We start from the raw sequence: 22,254 nt of genomic DNA on the forward strand, positions 1-22,254 counted from the left end.
GGGAACCCTTCCAGGAGTCGGCAGGCCACAGAGGGAAGGGTAAAAGTGTGAGGAAGAGGGAAGCCATTTCTAAGCCACACTCGATGTCAGGAAGAGCTCTTTTCTGCACTCAGATGGGAGAGGGGAGAGATTTCAACCCATTCACCATGGCACCCTCACTGCAGCCATGGCCAGGTTTCTGACAGCCCTGTGGATTATGTTTCTCCATTCACCGTAGGTGGCCTTGCCTCAGGGCTTGCTTCCAGACGCTGGAAAATGTGGTGTGTGCCACCATGTTTGTGATGTGGGAGCTACATGTTGTTTTGTGGGATTTGTCCCCTGCCTCATCACTGCACTCCAAATACATAAATCTGTTAAAGAAGTGAAGGGTGCAGAGGAAGCCCCAAAAAAAAATCCAAAGTGAGTGAGTGTGTGAGGTGTGCCTGAGCCTGCAGCCATTCTGGCATCTCTGGAAGGTTCTGTTATAGCAACATCAGATTTACTCTGGAACCTAATGATTACCAGGTGGATGTCAGGGCTGCTAATGCATACAGTAAAACTATTCAACAATAACATGTACTAATGGCACAGTCCTTGGCTGACTTGGATGCTTCTACTGTGCCCCGTCCTCAGCTGCTCCTTTCCAAGTTGCTAATCGTTCCAGCTCTCCTCAAGAGAACTTTTCAGGACACCATTACAAGCTGTCAGTAACAAAACTTGCAGCGCAGTAAAACCTGGCGCTGTGAAGGACATGCAGAACACACTAAATATAAGACCAAAATAAATAACTGCAGAAAGAGGTACTCAATTCCAGACTTAATTTATCAATATTCCCCAACTTTGTCTGGTTATACTGGAGAACTTCCACTATCCTGCCACAGAATCCAGGCAAATGAAGGGAGGATGCATATGACCTTGGCTGTGGGAAGAGCTAAAATACACACAATTCCCTAAGCCATACGAGGTGCAGATATTTTTGGCAGGGTTTTACAATGTAAGATACAACCATTTTCAATCCCATTTTGAACTCAAGGGGACAATTCCAAGCTTTCCAAAAAGGAAGGAGGAGGGAAAACAATAAATATGTTGAAGTTTATAGCCGGGGTAGCTGGAAGACAAAGAAAACATGACTTGACACAGTGTATTTTACTTATTTTCTCTGTATGTGTGTGCCTGGTTAGTGGAAGATGTTTAATTTATGTCACATGAATGGTTTAAGCAGACATGGCTGCCTTGGACTCAGCAGGACACTGTCCCTGGTCCATCTAGGCTTTATGTTAGGAGGATAACCAGGTATCATCTTACTACACACAGGTGGTTAAGGCAGATGCAGAGTGCAGTGTCAGGAGGTATCTGAGCAGATACCCAAAGACCTGCCTGCTCTGAGAAGCAACACAGACAAGGTTTTAACTTGATTTCACATCACCCCTTCTTGAGCCCTTGGCGTTGAAGACAACCAGAGTTCCCTGATGTGGCAGAGAAAGTGAGTTCTAGAGGGAATTCGAACTCATCATCTATGGGTCTGAGATCTTGGCATGTATTGCCCAGGAAACTATCCCTAGGAAACCACATTACTTCCCACCTTCACTGATCAATGTATTTGCATTTTGCTTGCTTCCATGTGTGCTGGTTGTCCTCTAGTGAAAGGACATTAGCTAAAAAAAGAAACTTCAGGAAGCTGAGAAGAAAGAATAATGAGAAAACTAATGTGCACTTTGCTTATTTTGAGAAGCCTTCCCCTTAAAGTACATGACTTGCAAATAAAGCACTTCTGAATTGAGACTCGGTGTCAGAAGATATTACCTTAGCATTTGACCAGCAGTATCTCTTGCAAGAAGACTAACAGTATCTAAGCCATTACACTTCATTTAGTGTGTTGTCCTAACACCACTCCAGGATTTCCCTGTTCTGTGCATTTTTCCCTATTTGGTGGAAAGAGAACGTGGGGAACATGTCACAGAGAGCAGTCTGGCATCACTGCTGCATTTGAAAGGCCATGAACTGGCAGTTCACTTTCATCAACTGTATTTGAAAACTTTTCACTTTTGGCTGTCAGTGATCACAGATGCCTGGGACAAACCATGACAAAGTATCCAGACCCCTGATAGATTTGGCTTTTTATATAGAAAATATACAGCTCTTTATTTATAGCTCTTTATATAGAAAACCATACTTCAGAAATCTGACTAAAAGTTTGTTGAAATTCATGGGGATGTTTTAGCTGGTTTTGGGGATATTTTAGCTGATTTTGGTGATCTTTGGACCAGGGAAAGATATTCTTTAGCTGCTCTGACTTGTCAGTTGTCATTTCTAAAAGCAGTAATTGATCTGATTCTATTGTTCTATTAATACTGTTTCAGTTGTTCCCTGCTAACCCTTGGCACAAGGTTGTGGGTGAGACAGCGACTGTGTGTGGCTGAGCTCACCCAACAGGGCTGCATTCCTCCCCCGCTTTTAGCACATCCATTATTGGTAGGGCTTACAAAGAAAATCAAAAACTCAACTGCCAATCAGACCCTGCAACAGTAAATCAGGTTTGTACAAATGTGGAAGATTTATGATAAGGGTTTTTTGTGTTTTGGTGGGAAGATTTATATGAGCAGCCAGAAGTTTTGGCAGCACAAATCCTGCTGATGTTCAGTATAATTTATGGTCCAGAGTGCCTCATGCATGTTTGAGAGTCACCCTCAGTAATTTACAGAGACTCACAGAATGCATTAAAGTGCCTGCTTTTGCATCAGAAGCACTTTTGAGTTCAGTTCTTTGGCCTTTGGTGTTTAATAACTTTTAGCACCGTTAATCTTCCTCAAGTACAAACAAACTAGGCTGATAACACAAAATTTACTGCTGGAGACCAACATGATTCCAGTGTTGTTAGGGTATGCTCCTTTCCATTTGGGTAAACCAGCTGGAATGGGTGACAGACAAAGAAGTGTAAGTCAGTGAAATTGCTTGAGTCACATTTGAAGGGTGAGAAACCTTTCAGATACCTGTCTTATATTTGCACTGATGTTGGACATGTAGACTGTCTTGGACCAGAGTACCCTGGCCACAAGTTTGTCTCTAGATCAGCTCTGGAGAAACCCAGATACAACTTTATGCTGAGAAGAGCCAAAGCTAGTCAGCTGGGAAGGCCCTGATCAACAATCACAGATATAAAAAAGAAGAGAAAAGTTTACTTGGTTTTGCAGTAGGCCACCACACACATGATGCCAACTACTAGAAGAGCAATGCAAATGCCAGTTATGGTCAGCACCCGTTTCTGGTACAGTTCCTCAGCTTCTAGAAAGGGACAAAAACAGAGAAGGTCACAGCATGGAAGATGGCTAGGCAAGGAGCACACAGTCAACAGCTGGCATGCTACAAACCACTTCACAGAATCACACAGCCACCACACTTCAGGCAAACCCATTATTAATGGCAAGGAGAACAGGAGCACACCATAAGCTCTTAAAACAATATGGGGATGAGTGATCATCCATACAATTACAGTCAAAAGTAATCTTTTTTTTTTTCATGTCAACAAGAATAATATCTGTGAAACAATTTCACAACTAACAAACACTCAGCATTTGCTGGAAATAAAAATGCAATGCACTAAGGTAATGACAAGAATTTGCAAATGCTTCAGAAGTTTAACTCTGCAAAGACAGCTGGAATGAAGGCCTATTTTATGGGCTTTAAGAGAAATCTGTTTTCTTATTATCTTTTTTGGATTGTTTTCATATCCAATGTCCCTCTGCCCCCATGTCAATTTATATCCTAGTTGTCTTTACAGGAGATTTCAAAATATTCTTCTACATTTGAGACATGAGCTTGGCTTGTAATTGTATCAGCAATGGAAATTAAGACAGATTCTGAGGTCTGGACATAAAATTCAGACACTTTCAGCAGTGATTCTCAAAAAACACAGCAGTATCAACAACCAGCAGTGCCTTGTATCAGAGAAATGCTGGGTTTCTACTTGCATCTCTTTGTGTTCAACAAAGGAGCTGCTCTATCTAGAGTGGCAGCTTGCTCAGTGATGACAACTTGTTACCAATCTCATTCATCAGAGATATTTCACTATTATAAAAATGTTAGTAGCACTGGTAATGTTTGGGTTGGAGCTACCCAGCATTCCAGCCTTGCTTATGCTTGGCAGAGAGCACCGCTGCGTGCTGTGCTAGGGAAACGTTACGTAAGGAGCGCTGAGACAGAGGCACATTCTGTGTTGATGTTTTACAGATGCTTTTAGGACAAAAATAGGTGTCTAGATTTTATCAAGGCTTATTTTTGATTAAGCAGACAGTCTAGAAGCTTGCCCTGGAGAATCCAGACTAGAGGGTGACCTTAGGTCAGGCTTCAATATTGACCAACTCGGTATACCAGCAGGTGATTAAAAATAAATGAATGAATAAAAGCTGCACAGCTCTGCACTACCTTTGGGCTAAATGCCAGGATTTTTCCCAGTGGAAGGGACTTACATGAGCATAAAAGGTCTGTGGGGCAATTCGCTAGGAAGTACAGAGGTGCACAACACTCCCTCACACGTGCCATGAGTCTCTGACCAAGCTCAGGCACTTAAATGATGTTCTGTCACAGATGTCACACCAGTGCAGGAGAAAATGCTCCCTGCTGAAGAGGGAGCATTCATTTCTCCAATGTGTTTTGGAGGCTTACGTAGTTTAATTTTAAAGTTGCTGTGGCCAAATGGCAAATATTCCCAGATCACAAAGCAAAAGAAATCTTAATTTCTCTGATACAATGAACCTTATCATGGAATGAGTTTGTCCTACAAGCCAAACCCACTGTAAACCAAAATACCAACAAACAGATTATGAGCACTGTCAGAAAAAAATTGAAGAGAAGGGAAGAATTGAGTTTGGTAAAACTAGTATGCTGCAAAAATGTATTAAAGAAAACAAAAATGTAACTCCAAGAACAGAGAGTCAACAAAGAAAGGGAAGAAAGGGCTGAAATGCCAACCAAACCAGGACAAAAAGAGGAAGATGAAATATAGGGAACAACAAGGTTAAAGGGTTGAGAAATCGACTGTAGGCCTGGCACAGCATGCTTGATACTGGAAAAAAACAGTGAAGAAATGCTTGGGGACAAAAGAAAAAAAGCTGAAGCAGAGTGTGAAGGGATTTCTCATACAGCATAACTCCTCAACTAGGCTAGTTAGTGGCAATTGATCTCCTTCCCATTTTGCCCCTTCTGAAAGCGCTTATTAGTTAGCCATGGAGATGGTGTATTATGAGGATGTCAAAGGAAACAGGAGAATTGTGCTAAGCAATATAGGGGCAAATTTGAAATGCTTTGAATTATTATATATTTTATTTTATTTTTGTCATGCTGTCAGATGTTAGCTTGTGAAAGCAAAATGAATAAGGAAATATCAACCCATTTTTCTTGGAGGGGAAGGAAGAGGAGGAGGGATATTAACTAACAGTGGAAATCTTGGTTGACTGCACTGATTCTGTGAGGTTTTCTCCAAGCAGAGGCTGTTGCAAATGAGCCGGGCGGCTGGCTGGTGATGGCTTTGCGAATGCTGCCGGGGGGCTCAGGCTTATGCTTGTGTGTTGGGTGCTCTTGGGCTCTCACCCCCTGCAGGGCGGGGAGGTACAGGAAGAGAGCAGGGACTGTAGGTCTTCAGGGGCATGGAAGGGTAAATCCCTGGGTCTGCTTTCGTTGCCTTAACTCCTAGCAACCTTTGAAAGGATCCCCATAGGATCTTTTGACATCATCTTGACATGTTGTACATGAACGGAGTCACCACCATAGCCTTCCTCAAGCTGTGTGGGGAGTGGCTGCCTGGGAAGGCACCCAGGTTTGGGCATGTCTTCCCCAGCAAACCAGCAAGCTCCCATGTAAACATGGCCATGCTCCTCCCTTCCTGGGACAGCAGTATCCAAGGGTGATGTATCTCTCTAGGATGAGACTCAGCCACCCTATTTAGGGCCAGGAGAGTTTTGTGAAGCAGGGGCTGAAGTCACTTGAGGTTATACAGGTCTCGCCCCAGAACTGCCTGACCGGTGTTAACGTTTACAGAGCCAGTTAATGATGCCCAGCCAAACAACACATGCTGTGTTTGCAGTGCTCATTAAACCACATTGAAAACAAGTAATAGCAGCTTTGGGGAAAAGTCCATAGAGAAATGTATGTGCAGTGAGAATTCAGAAAAGGTTTTAGCCTAAGTGTTAAAAATCACTTGAATGCATTTTTTCCCCCTGCAGAATGCTAGAGAAGCAAACTGACATGAGATTTAAGTCAAGATGTTAAATCGCTCTATGTGCAGCCTTTTGAAAATGCACATTATGGAATTAATTTCACATCCCCTTCATTCATATATAATTGATGATATATATGTTCTTAAATTTGCTCTGGTTTAAAGTTTTTCTTCTTATAGGTCTCTAGGGATTTTTAAAAGAATTTCATTCCGAGAGGTGGCTCCACTGATGTAATTTCATGGACAAAGCAGAATTGGCAAGTCATTTTTTTAAACAATTTCAATTTAATTCCTCAAATATTAATGTATCCATATATCTTCTACAACAGTTTAGCACTTATGAGTAAGAAATAATGGACTTGTGATTACAACAATAACAACAATAATAATGATGGTAATATTAATAATAATCTGCATTGTGAGAGATTTCTTAAATCTGGATTGTTAATGGGTTTTCCACAGTTCACAGTATAAGCTAATGACATACTGTGTGGACATTTTTAACAAGAACGTGAACCAAAACTGTCTGAAAAGCATCACCGGGCTGGTTCATTTCATTTGTCAACAATTTTAGGAGATTCCAAACTAAAACTGACTCAAAAGATGCATTATGTGTACACCTGATTACTGAATGTTAGTCAGATAAGTACTGTCTACTCATGAGGAGGATTTATAAGACCTATTTCTATTATAATTAAGATGAAGTGTAAAAATAGTACCTGCTGCCAGTGTTCTTGTTTGGGCGCAATATGAGTTTGGTATTAGAAATATTGATTATATTTGTTGACTTGAGAATCTGGAGTCTAGCTGTAAACCTTCACTTAAGTTCCTAAATAACTTTCAGTTCACTTCTACTTTCAGACCTAGAAATGAATGTATATGTGCATATCATTAACAAGTATGTAAATGCATCTAATTTACATACCTAGCTGTGGGTTTAGACATAGAATTTTACTTGGAAACCAGAGCTCAAAACTGTAAATTTGCAGATTTTTAAGTAGCTATAACAGCTTATTCATTTTTACAGAGTAGTTAGTCATTTTACTTCATGTTTACAGTGTTTCCAAAATCCAGTAACCCTAGAAGAACTTAGCAAAAGCAAATGTCAAAACTAGCCAAAATTACAGGGCAGAAAAATGAATGTGCACTATGTTATAGTTACTTTGGTAATTCCTAGGTTTGGAATATCACTATAACTGCTGATCTCTGCTAACATTTTGACAAGGGTTGTTATAGCTGTATGATCCCTTCTAAAGCATAAAGAAATTGGTTAGAAATTGAAACGGTGAGGTGGAGAAAAAAATGAAAAGGGATTCATCTCTCAGGCTCTAAAATCTGCAGGCTAAAAGGAATGATTGGTCCATACCCATAAATTCAATCCCAAGGTGCTCTGCCAATGCAGAAAGTTGACAAAAAAAGAAAGAAAAAGGAAAAAGTTTCAGAAAAGAGCAATATACTGTACTCAAAAATAAATCACATATAAGAATTACAGCTATTCTGTGTCTGCACATGAAACAGGACAAAGGGGCATTTGGGTATGTGAGTAGTGCTGAAATGTGCCTCTGCAAGCTACATGACCAGACCTTCTGGGAGGGTCACACACCAGAATACGTACGGGGGATCTGAACATTCATAGTGCAGGGAAGCAGCAAGAATCATTAACCCTTAAATATCTTACTGAGGTAAGGGGGCTATGGTCTGAGGACGCCATGTGAAATGGCTGTTTTTTTTTCAGATGGGACCGTTGGAGCACAAGGTTGCTCTATGAGGGGTAGCATCCCCCTGCAAATGGCTCTTGCACTGGGCTCCTTTCCCCTGTATTCCTGTCCCCTGTATGTGGTTCCCTGTACCTATAGGTTGCAACCTGGATTTGTCTGGGACTGTTTGCTCAGAAGTGGGAGCTCTGCAAACTGAGTGTAGCAGGGCTCTCATTTTTGGAAAAGGAGCCAAGTCCTTTGCCCTTGCCTTTGGGCTGTGCTGCCTGGGCAGAACCACCCTCTGGTCAGCTGGATGCACCCTGGGGTTAAGGGGCTGATGCTGTGTACATGAATCCCATGCCTAAATCAGCATCCCTAGCAGCTGGGGGTGAGAAGGAACACAGGTTTCCACCTGGCAGGTACCCTAGGAGACCCTTCTGACAGGGCCAACATCATAACTGTGGTGGCTTTCACTTTCTTTGTACTTGTGTGCTGTGAATTTTAAATCCAATAATAATTTTCTGACCAAATTCAGGAGTTTGTACACAGAGGGAATGCCAATTCTTTTTGCCAATCAGTAACATTTTAAGGGTTAAGTAAACTGGAATCTATCCAGGTCTCTTCCTAAAGAGTCAATATTACATACCTACATGAACACTGCTAACGATACACATTAGTTGCATAGAAAGCTTGGTTAAGTCTTCAATAAAATGAATGACATGCCCATGCATCTATATTGCTGTATTTATGCTTGCTAACAGGTAAAATTCCTAGTCTGGGTGTAATTTAATTTTAGGGGAAGTCACTCATATCATGCAGTTTCTATTTCAAGTAATTCAATGGGAAGTTGGTACTTAAAATTGGAATATATTCTGGCTGAAAGCCCTAACAAGAAAACATGCTGAAGAAACATGCATTGCTTATTCAAACCTAGATGTCATGTAGCTCTTATTTTTCTTTGGTATTCCTAGCTACATTCCCTAGATCTGTTTAAAAGAAAGCAGCATATCCCGATGCTTCTCATTTTATAAACAGGTTATTATTTTTGATCTTTCAATATTTAAACCAATATTGTTTCATAATTTTTGATTAGCAATGTGGTTTCTATTGGATATTTGTCCAGGTGCTCTAAGAAGAAATGCAAATAATTATTTTTAACAACTCAATTTTCATTGTAGATTTGATTTTTGTGGGTGCAGTATTGGAAGAAAAATTGCTTGGGAAGCATTTTGTTTTTTTTTTTTCCCAGAAAGTAACAGCTGCAGCTCATGGTAGCATGTTGGGGTCCAGGACCTACAGAACAAGAGTGTGATGCCTGAAAATGCTGGAACGGGTCCTCCAGGACTGCATGTGCTGCTCAGGTGTGATGTGCCACAGCTGCTAGGCACCCAAGATTTTGGTGTGGTTACTCTTTAGGGCTGGGTGGGTAGCCTGAGGACACGGTGCTGTCCAGCGAGGGGTGAGCACAGCTGCAGGCTTGAATGGAAACCTTGCACCTGACAAGCGAAGAGCCCATTTGGATCAACTGCAGCAGCACAGAGGTCCAGGGAGACCAATTTCACCTCTAATGTATCAAGGTGCTATGTTTCTTACAAGTCATTGTTTAATTTTCTCACTAAATGTGTTTTGTGGGTAACAACAAATTCTAAAAAAAGTTCCTTTTTTATGTAAATTGAATTGAAACTGAGTCCAAACTATCACAGAGCAAAACTCCTGCATGTCTGAAAATTCTGTTTGAGTGGGTGGGATGCTGTATTTCTTCCTGAGGCTTAGTATCCATTTTGCATCCTAAGTCTTGGATCATTTCAGTGGTACTTAGGCTGAAAAATCAATTTTGAGCTGTTAAAGGATGTTAAGTCCTGTAGCGGCTGTAAAAATGTTTTCCTATAACTGATTTGAGTCTCAGAAGCATAACGAACATCCTTTCTTAATTAGAGTATTCTACCACAGCATTTTTAGAATTTAGTGAGCATTAACTGAGCTGTTTATAGTGAAATACTGTCATCTTTAACCTTGAGCAGAAGATGGACAATGACATTTTTCAACTCTGTCATTTAGAAGTCTTGGGCTTAGCATGTAAAGACTACAATTTAGGGTGCTGAAGGTCTCTAGAAAATGAAAATTTCAGGTAAGATTCATTAATTCAATTCATGCCCAAGATAGCTCCCAGCATGCCCCATGAGTTGTTTTATGTTCACAATATATATATAACTGTTAACTAGTGAGGTATGCAAGTCAGTTGGCCCTTTGGGTGTCATTCTTGGCTGATCTGGGGCATTTAGAAGGGCAAAGACTTTACCTATGATTATGCTCTAGAGAAGCTTCATCAACTTTCTACCAATCTAAGGCTCCACCAATGTTTCTTGTCTCAAAGACCATTCTGCAGTATTGCCACAAGAGTTCTCAACGCATAGCTACATAAAAATTACTGAATACATGAACATTCAAATATAGCTAGTATATCTGCATGGAACAGTTGCATTTTTGCAACACTTTTGGGGACCACCTTCTGGTGTATTATGAACCAATGGTGGACAGTGAGCCTCAATGTCAAAACCACTGCAGCAAAAAGCCAGCTTATAGAAACACCTTTGGAAAGCAAGTAAAATTAGATAGTACTGTATAGTTTAAATGCACACTTTTGTTTCCTATTGGCACTTAGGCTCTTTAACATCTCAATTTGCTCTGAACTTTGCAAAAGCTGCATCTACAGAGCTAAGTTAATTATCCGCACCACTTGGTGCAAAATATGAGCCTGGCTGTAAGCCCCAAATGCAATATTTGTCTGAAAATAACTCTCATTTTAAGTCCCTTTTTTTTAACTGTCTGCTCTGGTTGGTGTTGGCTGTAGTAATAAAAAGTCATATAAATGGTTCCTCAATGATTATTTTTTATTTATATCTACACTCGCTGGACCCTTTCCAAAAGTGTCACTTCAGACTTGCAGCAGTTTAAGACATCTGTTATACTGCAGACACAGGCTAGGCAGAAGTGCTGGAGTCTCACAGCCATTGTTGGGGCTCTCAGAGTAGCCTAGGGCAGGTAGTGGTGTGCTCTCCTTCCAGTGCATTTCAAGGAGAACAGTACTGGACTAACTTAAGGACTTGCAGATGAGCATAACTTGCAGCGAGGCAAGGGCATCTATGCCTTTTCCATGGATGCGACTTCATGAAATATCTACCGCCCAAAAATTTCTTTTAAAATCCCAACCAGAGTTAGAAAGTGAAAAACTAATAAGGGAAACCCCACCTAAACCTGTTTTTCTTTTTTCCGTGGGCGGAAAAATGAATTTATAGTCAACATAGAATTCTTCCACAGTTTTCAGAGCAAACTCAGCAACAATTGATCTTATGTTTTTACACAGCCTCCTTTTAAATGATGCTTCTAAGATAAGCTTAACTGCACTTTTTACCGCAATACACAGAAAAGGCCATTTAAATCTAATGTATGGTAAACTTAAACACTGTAACAGCGTAAAGAATTTCAAATCCATAGTTACCAGAGGCATTTTAAAAATAACTCACACCAATAAAGCTTTTAAAACAGGCCATAAAATACACACTTGAGTGCTGGAAGGTCTGGTCTCTAGTCAGCACCCTTGAGATTTACATGGGTAGCTTCCTTGATGGGCAGTATGAATTATGTATGGACATTTTTCATCCATCATTATAAGAGAAAACCTATGCATATCTTCAGGCTCCAAAATGTCCAGCACATGCTAAACTGCTTTTTGTCCTATATACTAATGGAAATTAAATTAAGCTAGCCTACAGTCTCTGAAATCTGTGATGGCAAGTAATCCATCAAAAAACCAGTTCCTATAATATTGCTTTTAGATCATAGTACATTCAGATGCCAGAGACAATTAATTATGAATGGTACACATGCGTTAAAATGTAAGATCTAAGCGATTTTCTTACCTGTTACCTTTGACTTTGCTATAGCCAATAAGATAAAATAAATGCTCAGTGTACTTCCTGTTTCCTCCCTGACAAGTAATAATAATTAACCCATCCCTCTGTACTTATGCGGGGATGCAGTTTATGTGACTGCAGTGCTGATTCTACCAGCAGTCTTACATAGTGTCCTCTATGGTGGATGCGAGTCTGTGTTTATGTGTGTCTGCCTAGTAAATATCTTTGGCCAACTAATCTGGCTCTGAAATACTTGATCTCTTGCATCTGTTAGCCACAAATAAGTATGTCAGACCCCATTGTTTATGCCATCTCTTCCCCTTTTCTTTTTCTTTCTGTGTCTTTTTCCCTGAAACTTGGACAACGAGGAGGATGAATATTTAGATCCTGTTTGGCATGTGCTCATTAGAACCAATGTAAGCACGTCAATTACCTTTAACTTTTAGGTCTGAGTACAAACCTCATATGCAAGCAGAGGGTTAGCTACCTTTCCCTTTTCTGGGGGAGTTCTACCCTCTACAAAGATTCATAAACTTTTTGTGGTAAATAAAATGTGAGACTTTCAAAACACCTTTTTTTCACTTTTACTGCTTGATGTCAGTGGGGAGTCCATATCACACCATTCAGTGTTACTTTTACAATGTTCCTAAGTCTCTCATTTCCCCATAACCTCAATGTCAAACAATCCAGGAGAGTATTGCAATTGCTTTTTGTTATCATTTTCATGCAACAGGCAGAGACAATCAATATTAGGCCTTAGGCAACAAATCTAGTTATTGATTAAAAATAAATAATTGGAGGAAAGATGCAGCGACAAGAAAGCAGCACCGACTGAGCATGCTTCTACTGCGGCACAGACAGAAAGGTAGTGGACGTACTGTAGAAGCTGGCCATTACGTAGTTTTGGCAGCGATCACCAGTAAATTCATTTGGGCACCTGAGAGGAAAAACAAACAAAAAAAATGGTACAGAAAAAACAGAGAAAAGAGAAGAGGTGAATATATGCTAAGAAAGAAGCTCCGTCAGTGTGAACTGATATGACTTGGTGAGTTCACTTTCAGAAACTGAATCTCGGTTTAGCATGTCAAAATGGCTCAAGATGCTGAGAGCAACTCATTTGCTCTGTGGAAATGAAAAGAAATACCCCCCCCCGTCCCGAAAAGCCAGCTGAACCAAACCAATCCAGATCAAAGTGTGTTTCAAGATGTTTCAAGGCAGAAATTCACCATTCCAAATTCCCAAATTGCTTTTAGGATGCACTTTTCCACAAGGCAGCGAGGACACACCACTCATCTCCGTGAGTTTGCTCTTTTAGGGTTGCACTTTACAGCAGTCTCACAAACAAGAAAGCTGCTGGTGTGTGCAATGCAAATGCATCTGTGAACGGATGGAGAGATCAAAAATCATACAAATGAGAAACATTTTGGAGGTCAATAATGCCATGGTGTACAGATTTCACTTTAGAGAATCAGGTCATATATTAGTGCATAAAGAGGCCGGTTCCAGCTGAACTGTGAAAACACCAAGTACTATTGATTTTGTTGCTGTAGTTGGGGAAGAAAGCAAAGTTCAGATTATTTTAACATACTTTCTTGGTTTTGGATTTTCATGGGCAGAGTTTCAGTACATCTTGCTCCAGTGAATCCAGGTTGGCACCTAAAGGGCAAAAACGTGATAAGCAAAAGTACACTAAAACCACTGCACTAACAGACTCACATCTCCTGGCCTATTGAGATGGGAGTGCACTAAGTGACCTCCTGGTTAGGTGTTAGAAAAAAAATGATCAGAAAAGGGGCAAGAAAGTGTAAACTTTCCAGAACACAACACTTTGCAAAATTTATAGTAAAAATCCGTCAGAGGAAAAAAAAAATATCAAAATCTAAGAATTCTTTTTGCTCGTCTGTTTTGAAAAAAAAGAAGAAAAAGAAGAATCAAGACTAGCAAAAATGTATATCAACTCATGGTTTATTCCAGCACATGAAGGCACCAGAGTAAGTTTTTTCTAAATTTGCAAAGCAGTGGAAAACAGCAATTTACACTGTTGCTTTCACCAGTCACATAAAATCTATGAAAATACCATGATTTCCCTACTTCTGTAATAACATCTTGTGTCTTCCAGCAATTTCCTTTGAAGTGGAATAGTTAAAGCAGCAATTACAGAAAAAAAAAAATGATCCAAAAAGTGAGAAGACAAACTCAGATTCCAAGGCAGGAAGTATATTCAACATGGCTGACAGATGAAAAAATAGTCAGTCTGGCCAATAAGGAAGATCAGAAGGCAAAGGTGGTCTCTAAATCTGAAGCCCCATTGCTGTCCGCCCTTGCAGTTCATAACCAATTCTGCAGCAAACTTTGGTGCAGCTTCCCCCTTGATCACAGTGAAGGAATTTCTCTTCTGTGCTTTGCCTGTCTTTTTGGCTGCTGGGTGTCAATTCTTCCTGCACCTTTATTCTCCGTTTTGGGGCAGAGCTCAGGCTCCCAAAAGATCACTATAGCAATGCAGGCTCCTGTAGTTCAAATGTGTGAATTACTGTCCAGCACACTAAACATCTATAGATTTCAATCTTCTTTCCTTCTCCTTCTTCTATCCTCTCTTATTCAGTGTGAAACCTGAAATTACCTGATATGTGCTTTCCTGAATACATCTCACTTGCATTGCATGTCTTACGTTCTCTATGAGTCTGTCATGGCACAAGAATCATCTCCTTTTTTAATCCTGCTGCCAATCTGGTGCTAGTCTTCTTTTCCAATTGCTTCATCATTTACTTACCAGGGGCCAAAGATCCTTCTTACTTGCAAATGCATGTTGCTCAGAAAAATCTTCCACCTCTTCTGTCCGTCCAAGTTTCATGTGCACTAAAAGCTGTCCTGATTTTTCAAATTCCATTGTTCCACAATTGTTTCTAGCCCTAAGGTGAGGGATGCTGCCGTTGTACAAGTGGGATTTCCAGAAAATCACTTTGGCAGAGGACCAGTGTCAGACATAAACACTAGTATCTTGTTCAAGTAAAACATGCAGGAATTATTTTTGTAAAATCAAGGTCTATTTTGAGGTTCTGCAGATGATTCTTTGGAGCTGATTTGCTGTAATATATTTGTTTACAAAGGAATGGATTTTATGTTCTTCAGAGACAAGGTCACACCTTTTGGTAAGTACCCTAGAGAGATCCTAGTCTCCACAGATATATTCAGTTGAGAAAAACGCAACAGGTAACTTCATGAAAAGGTAATATTGCTGGACATGATAGAATACTTTTTGCCTCTCTAAGGGAAGGCAAAACGCCTTTGATAGAAGACATTTTGACTTGTGGTACTAAATAAGAGTAAAAGTGTTCTACCCCTGTGATTCCAGTTTTATTTTGCACTATTGTGATGTTGTTTAATACCCATCCCTGGCAAGATGGCATTTACAGCTGCGTTGGCTTTCACTTCACAGGGACCTCTACATCTTGTTTTTCAGGCTGAGCCCTACACAATCCCAGTGAACATGCTGTTGATTAAAAGCCTCAGGCTTTGCTCCTCTCACTGGCCAGTGGCAGTTGCTTACTCTGTGCTTGTTTTCAGATGTTGGTTGCAGCTGTGGAGGTGATGAAAACAACTTGAATACTGGTGTAGACAATGATGAAATCTCTTCCAGGCAGAGCAGGGAGGATGAGCCCTGTTGACATGGTGCTGAAAACAGTTCAGGTGCATTTATACTCACTCTGAAACCTTGTCAGCAAATGGACTACAGTACCTGCCACAGAGAACGGTCCAGGGTGGGCCAGCCAACACGACAACCGAGATGATGCCTGTCCGCTTATGATTACGTGTAGATGCTGAAGACATGCTGTTGCTCAGATATACACTGCAACACTGTTTCCATTGCTGTTTGGTGGATTGTTTACTGTGGACTGCGCTTTTACAAACAGCTTGGAACAGTATGATTTTCAAAAACCTTGGCTTACTCAGAGTTTCCAGATGTTATTTCTTGTTGAGTCTGTCCTTCCTAGTTCATTACCCGTGTACCATTTTCGTTTATGATGCTATCGAAGTTTGGAGTGAAGCAACACAGGCAGCGATAGACATTTGTGCTGTGAAAGCCTTATCATTTCCTTTCTGCCTAAAAAGGACTACTTGGTCTATTTATTTATTGCATTAACTGGATGAAGCCACAACACTAAAACACATATACTAATATGATTGCTTTTTGCTCTACACACACTCTACACACAGTAGTTGCAAAGAGCGGTATTTGCACTGAATGCATGTCATCAAACTGGGTTTTAGCAGGAGAGGAATGGTTGAATGGATGAGGACCTCACATTTCCATTTCCTCCACTGCTTATAAGCAAATACATTATGGGAGAATGTTTTTCTCCATGTGAAGTACAGTGTACTCCCATATTTAGTAATCCATTTCATAGCCTAAGTAAGTCAGAACTATTATTTTCATCCAGCTTGTTGAATGAATCTCTGGAACTTTTTCTAGTATTATGGAAACAAATTTCCTCTTTCTGCTGCTGTTAAGAATGTTCCATCAATTTCTATTCCACCAAGGCCTTTACGTGACGATGGATATAGAAAATGGCCATATCATTAAAAAGTCTGTAATTCACTCTTTTGCTATTAAGAAAAATAGCAGCATCTTTCTGTTAGAGAGAAGCATTATTTTCATACAGTGAAATTTGGATGTAAAATAATTTCTTCAGTAACACTGAAAGGACTAGAAAGATGATCTCTGTCAGTAAGGAATCAATTAGTGAGACCAGCAAGGCTTTCCTGATAGGATACTTCAAAAAACCACTCTAAAAAAACATAATGGATATTATATTCATATAAGTTTTTCTTCACGTAAGAAGCAAACACTAGGAATTCTGGTCTTAATTTTGTATTTATTGAAGAAGCTATCTGTTTGGCTGTTTTTTTTTTTTTGGTCTTCAGGGAACTTGGGGACACATTTTCAACTGAATAGAAATGACTTAGGTACCTCAGTCTCATAGGAAGCCAACAACGTCCGAACTTCGAAAGTCTATGACATTTCCAAAATGTGACTCATGTTCCTATGAAACTTCTGACAGTTTTATACAATAGTTTATTTAAGTAGTCTCATAGCTTCCTTTTTCATCTTTCGTATTTTGAGATTGTTTTGTTCAGTCTGAGGGCACAATTAAAATACATGGAGAGAACATACATGCTATCATAGGTGTTGCTGTACATGCATTACTAAGCCTTCACATGTTTCTTGAGTGCTTCAAATGGTTGCCTCTTGAAAGCAGGGAATTTCCTTGAAGTTTACACCAGCATCCATGAGAGGAAAATCTGATCCAGTCGATCATAATACATATATTTTACAAAACACTTATTTTTTTTTTTGTATTTTTTAATACATAGCTAGATTTTAATAGAAGATAGATTTAGGAGCTCCCTTTTTTTTTTTAATAACTTGAGATATCACTTGGAAAATTCCATGGTTATTGTGAATCTGAGTCATGTTTTTTTTTTGGTTAGGGATAAAACCAATTTAGAATGATATGGCTCATGCTTTAGAAATTTTGTTTTTGCTCTCAACAGATGGACCATATGGAAAAATGTGAACTTGCTACTGAGGCAGAAATATGAAGAGCAAGTACCATATTTCAGGCATTCTGTTTCCACAGGCATGTTCTGGGGGAAGATTTATTTTCTCAGAACAATGAAGGCAATGTGTACTGGTTAGATACTTATTTTAATTAACACTGGAATACTAGAATTAAAAGTAGACATCTGTATTTTTAATGAAATAAGAAGAGAACCGTATTTTGTCTCTTCAGTTTCCCAGTACACCCACTTTCATGTACTCTCGCTTACGTTGCTGTATTATGTCCTGTTTTGCTACACAACATAAAGTTTCAATTCTGGCAAGTATTAGAGTGCATAGCAAAAGGCCCTGTAAAATGCCAGTGGCCCTGACTATCCTCAGGATAAGAATCCTTTTCCACTGACTTACTGCAAATGAGATTCACCCTCTCTGATTTTACAGCTCTGATTCTTTTTCCAAATAGGTCTTGGACCACCCAGAGAGAGGCACATCTGCCAAATTTAGGAAATGCCTTTTTTTTCAACTCCAGCCTCGGAATTAAAGGTTATTTCTTGACTACAAGAGGGGGAAAAGATCCCCACTTCAAGTGTCTCTGAGACATTTAATTAAAAAAGTTAGCTGATCTATAGCAGCAAAGAACAAACATGGTCAGATTTTTTAATTTAATAAATAAAAAGTCCCTGTACCTCTGAATCTGTCAAGACAATGTAAATTATTAGCAAGTCTGCTAGATGCTTAGCTCTGCTGCCCTGGAGTTTTCTGAGCAGTGTTTGCATATGAAGTCAAAACAGATAGGTAAGCTCTTGTACATGCCCTGGAGAGTCATAGCAAACTGCTCATCTTGTACTGCTTGCTTATAATGATTATGGAAATTTAACACAAATCTTTCTCTCTCTTTCTCTCTCAAAAAAGAAACCGTGCCACCAGAGCCAGTAACTTTTCCATATTCACTTTAGCTAAAAATGATTCTAAAATCAATGAAATATTCATCACTTTCAGCAACAGAGCAATCTGTGAAAAACCAAAGCAAAACAAAGCTCATAAAGTGCACCTTCTACAAAACCAAGAGCACTCACAAGTAAAGCAAAACATTGTGGAGCTTGGATTTTGTTTGTTTGTTTGTTTTATTAAGCATCATAGAGCTTTACAGACTCATCTTTACAATTAGAGTTTTTTGACTTTTAATTCCAGAAGTGTTACAGTAGGTGACAGTCTTTAATGACCATTGTCTTTTCTCTGTCTGAAAAACAGCAATATCCTCACAAAAGTGACCCCTTTCCACTCGGTCCTGCTAGATATCACGTTCATTTCCCACGGTTTAAATGTTAACTTTCCTCTCAAGTCAGAGGGAAGCAGTAACTCACTATGACTAGCTCAGCTCCAGAGGTAAACACTACCAGGCAGGATATGAATTACAGTGCTGTAGCTCTCCATGGATGTTCTCCAACATAGTGGGCTATTGCAACAGCCCAATACAGCACAGGCCAGGACTTAAGAATGGTGCACAAGCACACCCTTCAAAATAAACTCATATGACTTCCTGAATCAAGATCCTCACATAAAATATTAACCTCCATCAATTACCGTTATATTTGTTGTGTTTTATATAATTAAACACAAAAGCAAGAAGTCCAGTCATGAATCTGGTCTCTTAAGAAAGTGTTTAGTCACTACAGCACAAAATATAAATAACCAGTTTGTCCTGTATAAAGGGTATTTACCCAATGCAGTTATCCACACACCTTTTTTTGCTATTTGCAGTATCTATTTCATTATTTTTAATGTGAGGCTCAAGTTGTGCTACTTCGCGCCATGTTAACATCAATGGGGCTTGCTGTAGCAGTATCATGTGGGAAGTTTTCCCAGTTAGCCTCTTTTATACCTCATATATAGAACACAGAGGTTGCTCTTGCTAGGTTACTTTCACATCCACGTCCTTAAAAAAGAAGAAATATCTAATGCCACAAGTACAGGAAAAGAGATTGATTCAGGTGCTCCTTTAAAGAAAAAGCATTTCTGGAACCTGATGGCTCCACCAAAGCAAATAGGTTTCCTTACCTGCACAGGTATCTTGGGGGGTTCGGGAGGTCTTTAACCATGTAGCACTCTCCCCCATTTACACAGAAGGCTTTCTGCTTTATGTCACATTTTGTGAGATGACTTGTCCCAGTTGTAGATGTAGAAGTAGCTGGAAAAGACAAGAGTGAAAATATAGATCAGAATAGCTTAGTTTTACTTCCTGACTGGAAAATGTACTTCTGTGTGAGGAAAGAAGTAAGGTCAAGGAGGATCTGACAAGCCCTCTGAACTCCCTGTCTGCTGCAGCTATCTAACTCCGTATTTTGTTGATTGACAGAGGGAGTGGAGTTTAAATACATACCTCAGAGATAGGCTACCCCACATACAGCCTGGGAAAAAGGGAGGATTTCACTGTCCATCAAGTGACCTCGAATTTCTTCAACACACATTTATTTAATTGAGAATGTGGAATTTATGTGCAGTTAGTTATGTTATGTTAATTGCATTCAAGTGATTTTGGGGTGTGAGAATCATTACAGGCTGCTGATACAGTGCCCAATAAAATGTGGCGTTGGATGAGGTTTCTTCCTGGCATTATCTTGAAGTAGTTGTTTTTCATTGGAGCTTAACCTGAGACCCTGTGCTGATCCAGTCTCTCAGGACTGAACCCCTTGGTCCAGACACTGCTTTCTTCCCAGGGAGAGGGTGATCAGCTGAATGCTGAATACCTCTTCCCTTGCTTGTAAGAGAGAGCTGTGGCTGTTCTGCTTCGACTCTTAGGGAGGCAGAGGACAAGAGGGCTGAAGGCGTCATCCTTTCTTGTGTGTGTACAATTGCTATCCTTGTGTCCACAGGAGACTTATCAGTAGGCCAACCTAGCATCTCCTGGAGATGGGCTTGAATTATTAGCAGTTTGGGCTACCAACGCTGCTAGACACCATTAGGCGTCTAAATTGCTATTAAATAGAAGTACCACTGTTAAAAAGTGGAAGTACCACTGCAGAAAACTGCAGTGTTTCTTAGCTTACTCCCTGCTGTGTTTAGGGAATACCTGGAGAAGGCAGGAGCATGGTTTGGTTAGAAAACCTAGGAGGCTGCCACGGTAGGATGAGAAGTCTCAGCATTAGGATTTGCCCAAGCAGTCTGTCAAGTAAATACTTTGAGCAAAGTACAGTACTCTGAGCAAGGAGCAGTACAGTAGGAGAAACAGTGCTATCAGCTATAGTCATTGCTGGTAACTGCTAGAGTATGGTGAATCTATCTGAGGTTGCCCTAAACTAGCTAACTGCCACAGTGGTTTATGGGGAGACAGTATTACGTCCTCAGATCCTCAACGCTACTCTGCGCTTGCAAAACTACTTCCATAAGTTGAGTTAAAACCAGGTCAGACAGGTACCTGCAAGGCTGCAGCTGCAGCCTCAAATGAAAATCTCTGGCTGCCCCCTAGTTTGGGTAAGTTTTGGTCTAAATCAGGGTAGGTATGCTTGAGGCCTGTACACCAGTCAGTACCCAGCTCAGGAACCATGCCACTGATGGGCCATGTGATATCTGGCAAGTCAGTCATGTTATTAGCTTAATTTGATGTTACCTGACTAAAACTGAATTGTTCAGTAGTAAGGTGCTCTCCACTGATCACAGAAAGCAGCTCAACTTATCCCCGCTATGGGTGGTCTGTCTCCCTACAGTGACTGCAAAACAAGCTTAAACTCTTGAGAATAAGACCCTAATTTTTAAATCGCCAAAGCTAACTGAAGTGGCTGCCTCTAATCTGTAACAAGTGGGGAAAGATTCCTGCAAGGTTTCTGTTTACCCATCTCCAGACATACAGAAGTAAGAATTTGTTTTACAGTGCTGAACAAATCCCAGTACTTTTCTTTCTGAAAGACAGCTTCTATCCTGAGGTGGAACAAAGCTTATATCTACTGACTGATTCCAATGGAGCTGTCTAGAAAGCTGCAAGCACCTATAGAAAATTTGTCTGATAGTCAAAGCTTTTTCTAACATGAAGGCACCTAAGGGGCATTGTTTGTAGTAGGCAATGTGTGATGTTCTACCACTTGCTGCAAACTTTGAATCCAAAGAACACAGGTTTGTTTTGTTTTGTTTTTTTCAGCAGATTGGCTATCAAGAAATACCACTTACGCATTTCAAGTTCTTTTTTTCTGAGAATTAGGAGGAAGCAGTCCCTGTCATACTTGGTTTTCATGTGTTTCCCATCATCTTCCAAGTAAAACTGCAGTTCTAGCACTCAGCGCTTGGGAGAATGGGCCACCTTGGCAGGCACCATTTTCAGAGTGGATTTAGCTATATTGTATCACTTTCTTCCTTTGCCATTAACTACCAACACAGCAGCTTCTTTATCTTTCTTCCAATGATGCCTTGCTTGCATGGGGTGCCCTTCTCTGATGGGCCAGGAAAAGCCCTCCCATGACCTCTGAAACTCAAGCTCCCTCCTGCTTCTCACTGTTGCACCCACCCATGGTGTCACATCTATCCAGATCGTGATCTTGACTGGGAGCTCTAAGTGCCAATGAAAATGCAAACGTGGAGTACTAATTCCTTGTAATAACACATTCCTTTCTCCTGGCCCCTCAAAGCACAATTTATAACCTCTCAGACCAGGATAAATATATGCCTTGTCTAGAGGCAGGAAAAGGGGTCATGTTTTAAGAGTAGTCTGACACTCTTTTGGCTAGCACCGGTTCAAACAGGACTTTACACTCAATGTTGACAAAAGACTGGCCAACAGACTGCCATCAGCTCAGCGGTGAAGGGTCATCTATGTTTGATATCAATGGATTGATCGCCACCCTTGACATGAGTCATAGGACGGGGAGATTTGCCTTGTGGAAGGGTCTTTCAGTCTTCCTGGCT

The 22,254-nt window shown here is 40.3% G+C and overlaps 1 protein-coding gene across 16 annotated transcripts in view; it reads right to left on the reverse strand.

The window, feature by feature from the left end:
• Positions 1 to 22,254, reverse strand: part of NRG1 (neuregulin 1) — a 458,245-nt gene that overhangs the window by 12,324 nt on the left and 423,667 nt on the right. For 10 of the 16 annotated variants that reach the window (XM_062609798.1, XM_062609799.1, XM_062609786.1 and 7 more), the window contains 4 exons: positions 19,420 to 19,549; positions 12,680 to 12,738; positions 7,557 to 7,580; positions 3,159 to 3,261 (listed from right to left, as the gene is read on the reverse strand). In XM_062609798.1, the coding sequence (XP_062465782.1) occupies positions 3,159 to 3,261; positions 7,557 to 7,580; positions 12,680 to 12,738; positions 19,420 to 19,549 (316 nt within the window). Of the gene's footprint in view, positions 1 to 3,158; positions 3,262 to 7,556; positions 7,581 to 12,679; positions 12,739 to 13,389; positions 13,458 to 19,419; positions 19,550 to 22,254 lie in introns of those variants that run through there. The other 6 variants (XM_062609792.1, XM_062609793.1, XM_062609803.1 and 3 more) reach the window with 5 other exon arrangements.

The sequence above is a fragment of the Pezoporus occidentalis genome, unplaced genomic scaffold (assembly GCF_034315485.1).
Source record: "Pezoporus occidentalis ecotype Australia unplaced genomic scaffold, CSIRO_AGI_Poc_V1 ctg140, whole genome shotgun sequence".
NCBI lineage: Eukaryota > Metazoa > Chordata > Aves > Psittaciformes > Psittacidae > Pezoporus > Pezoporus occidentalis.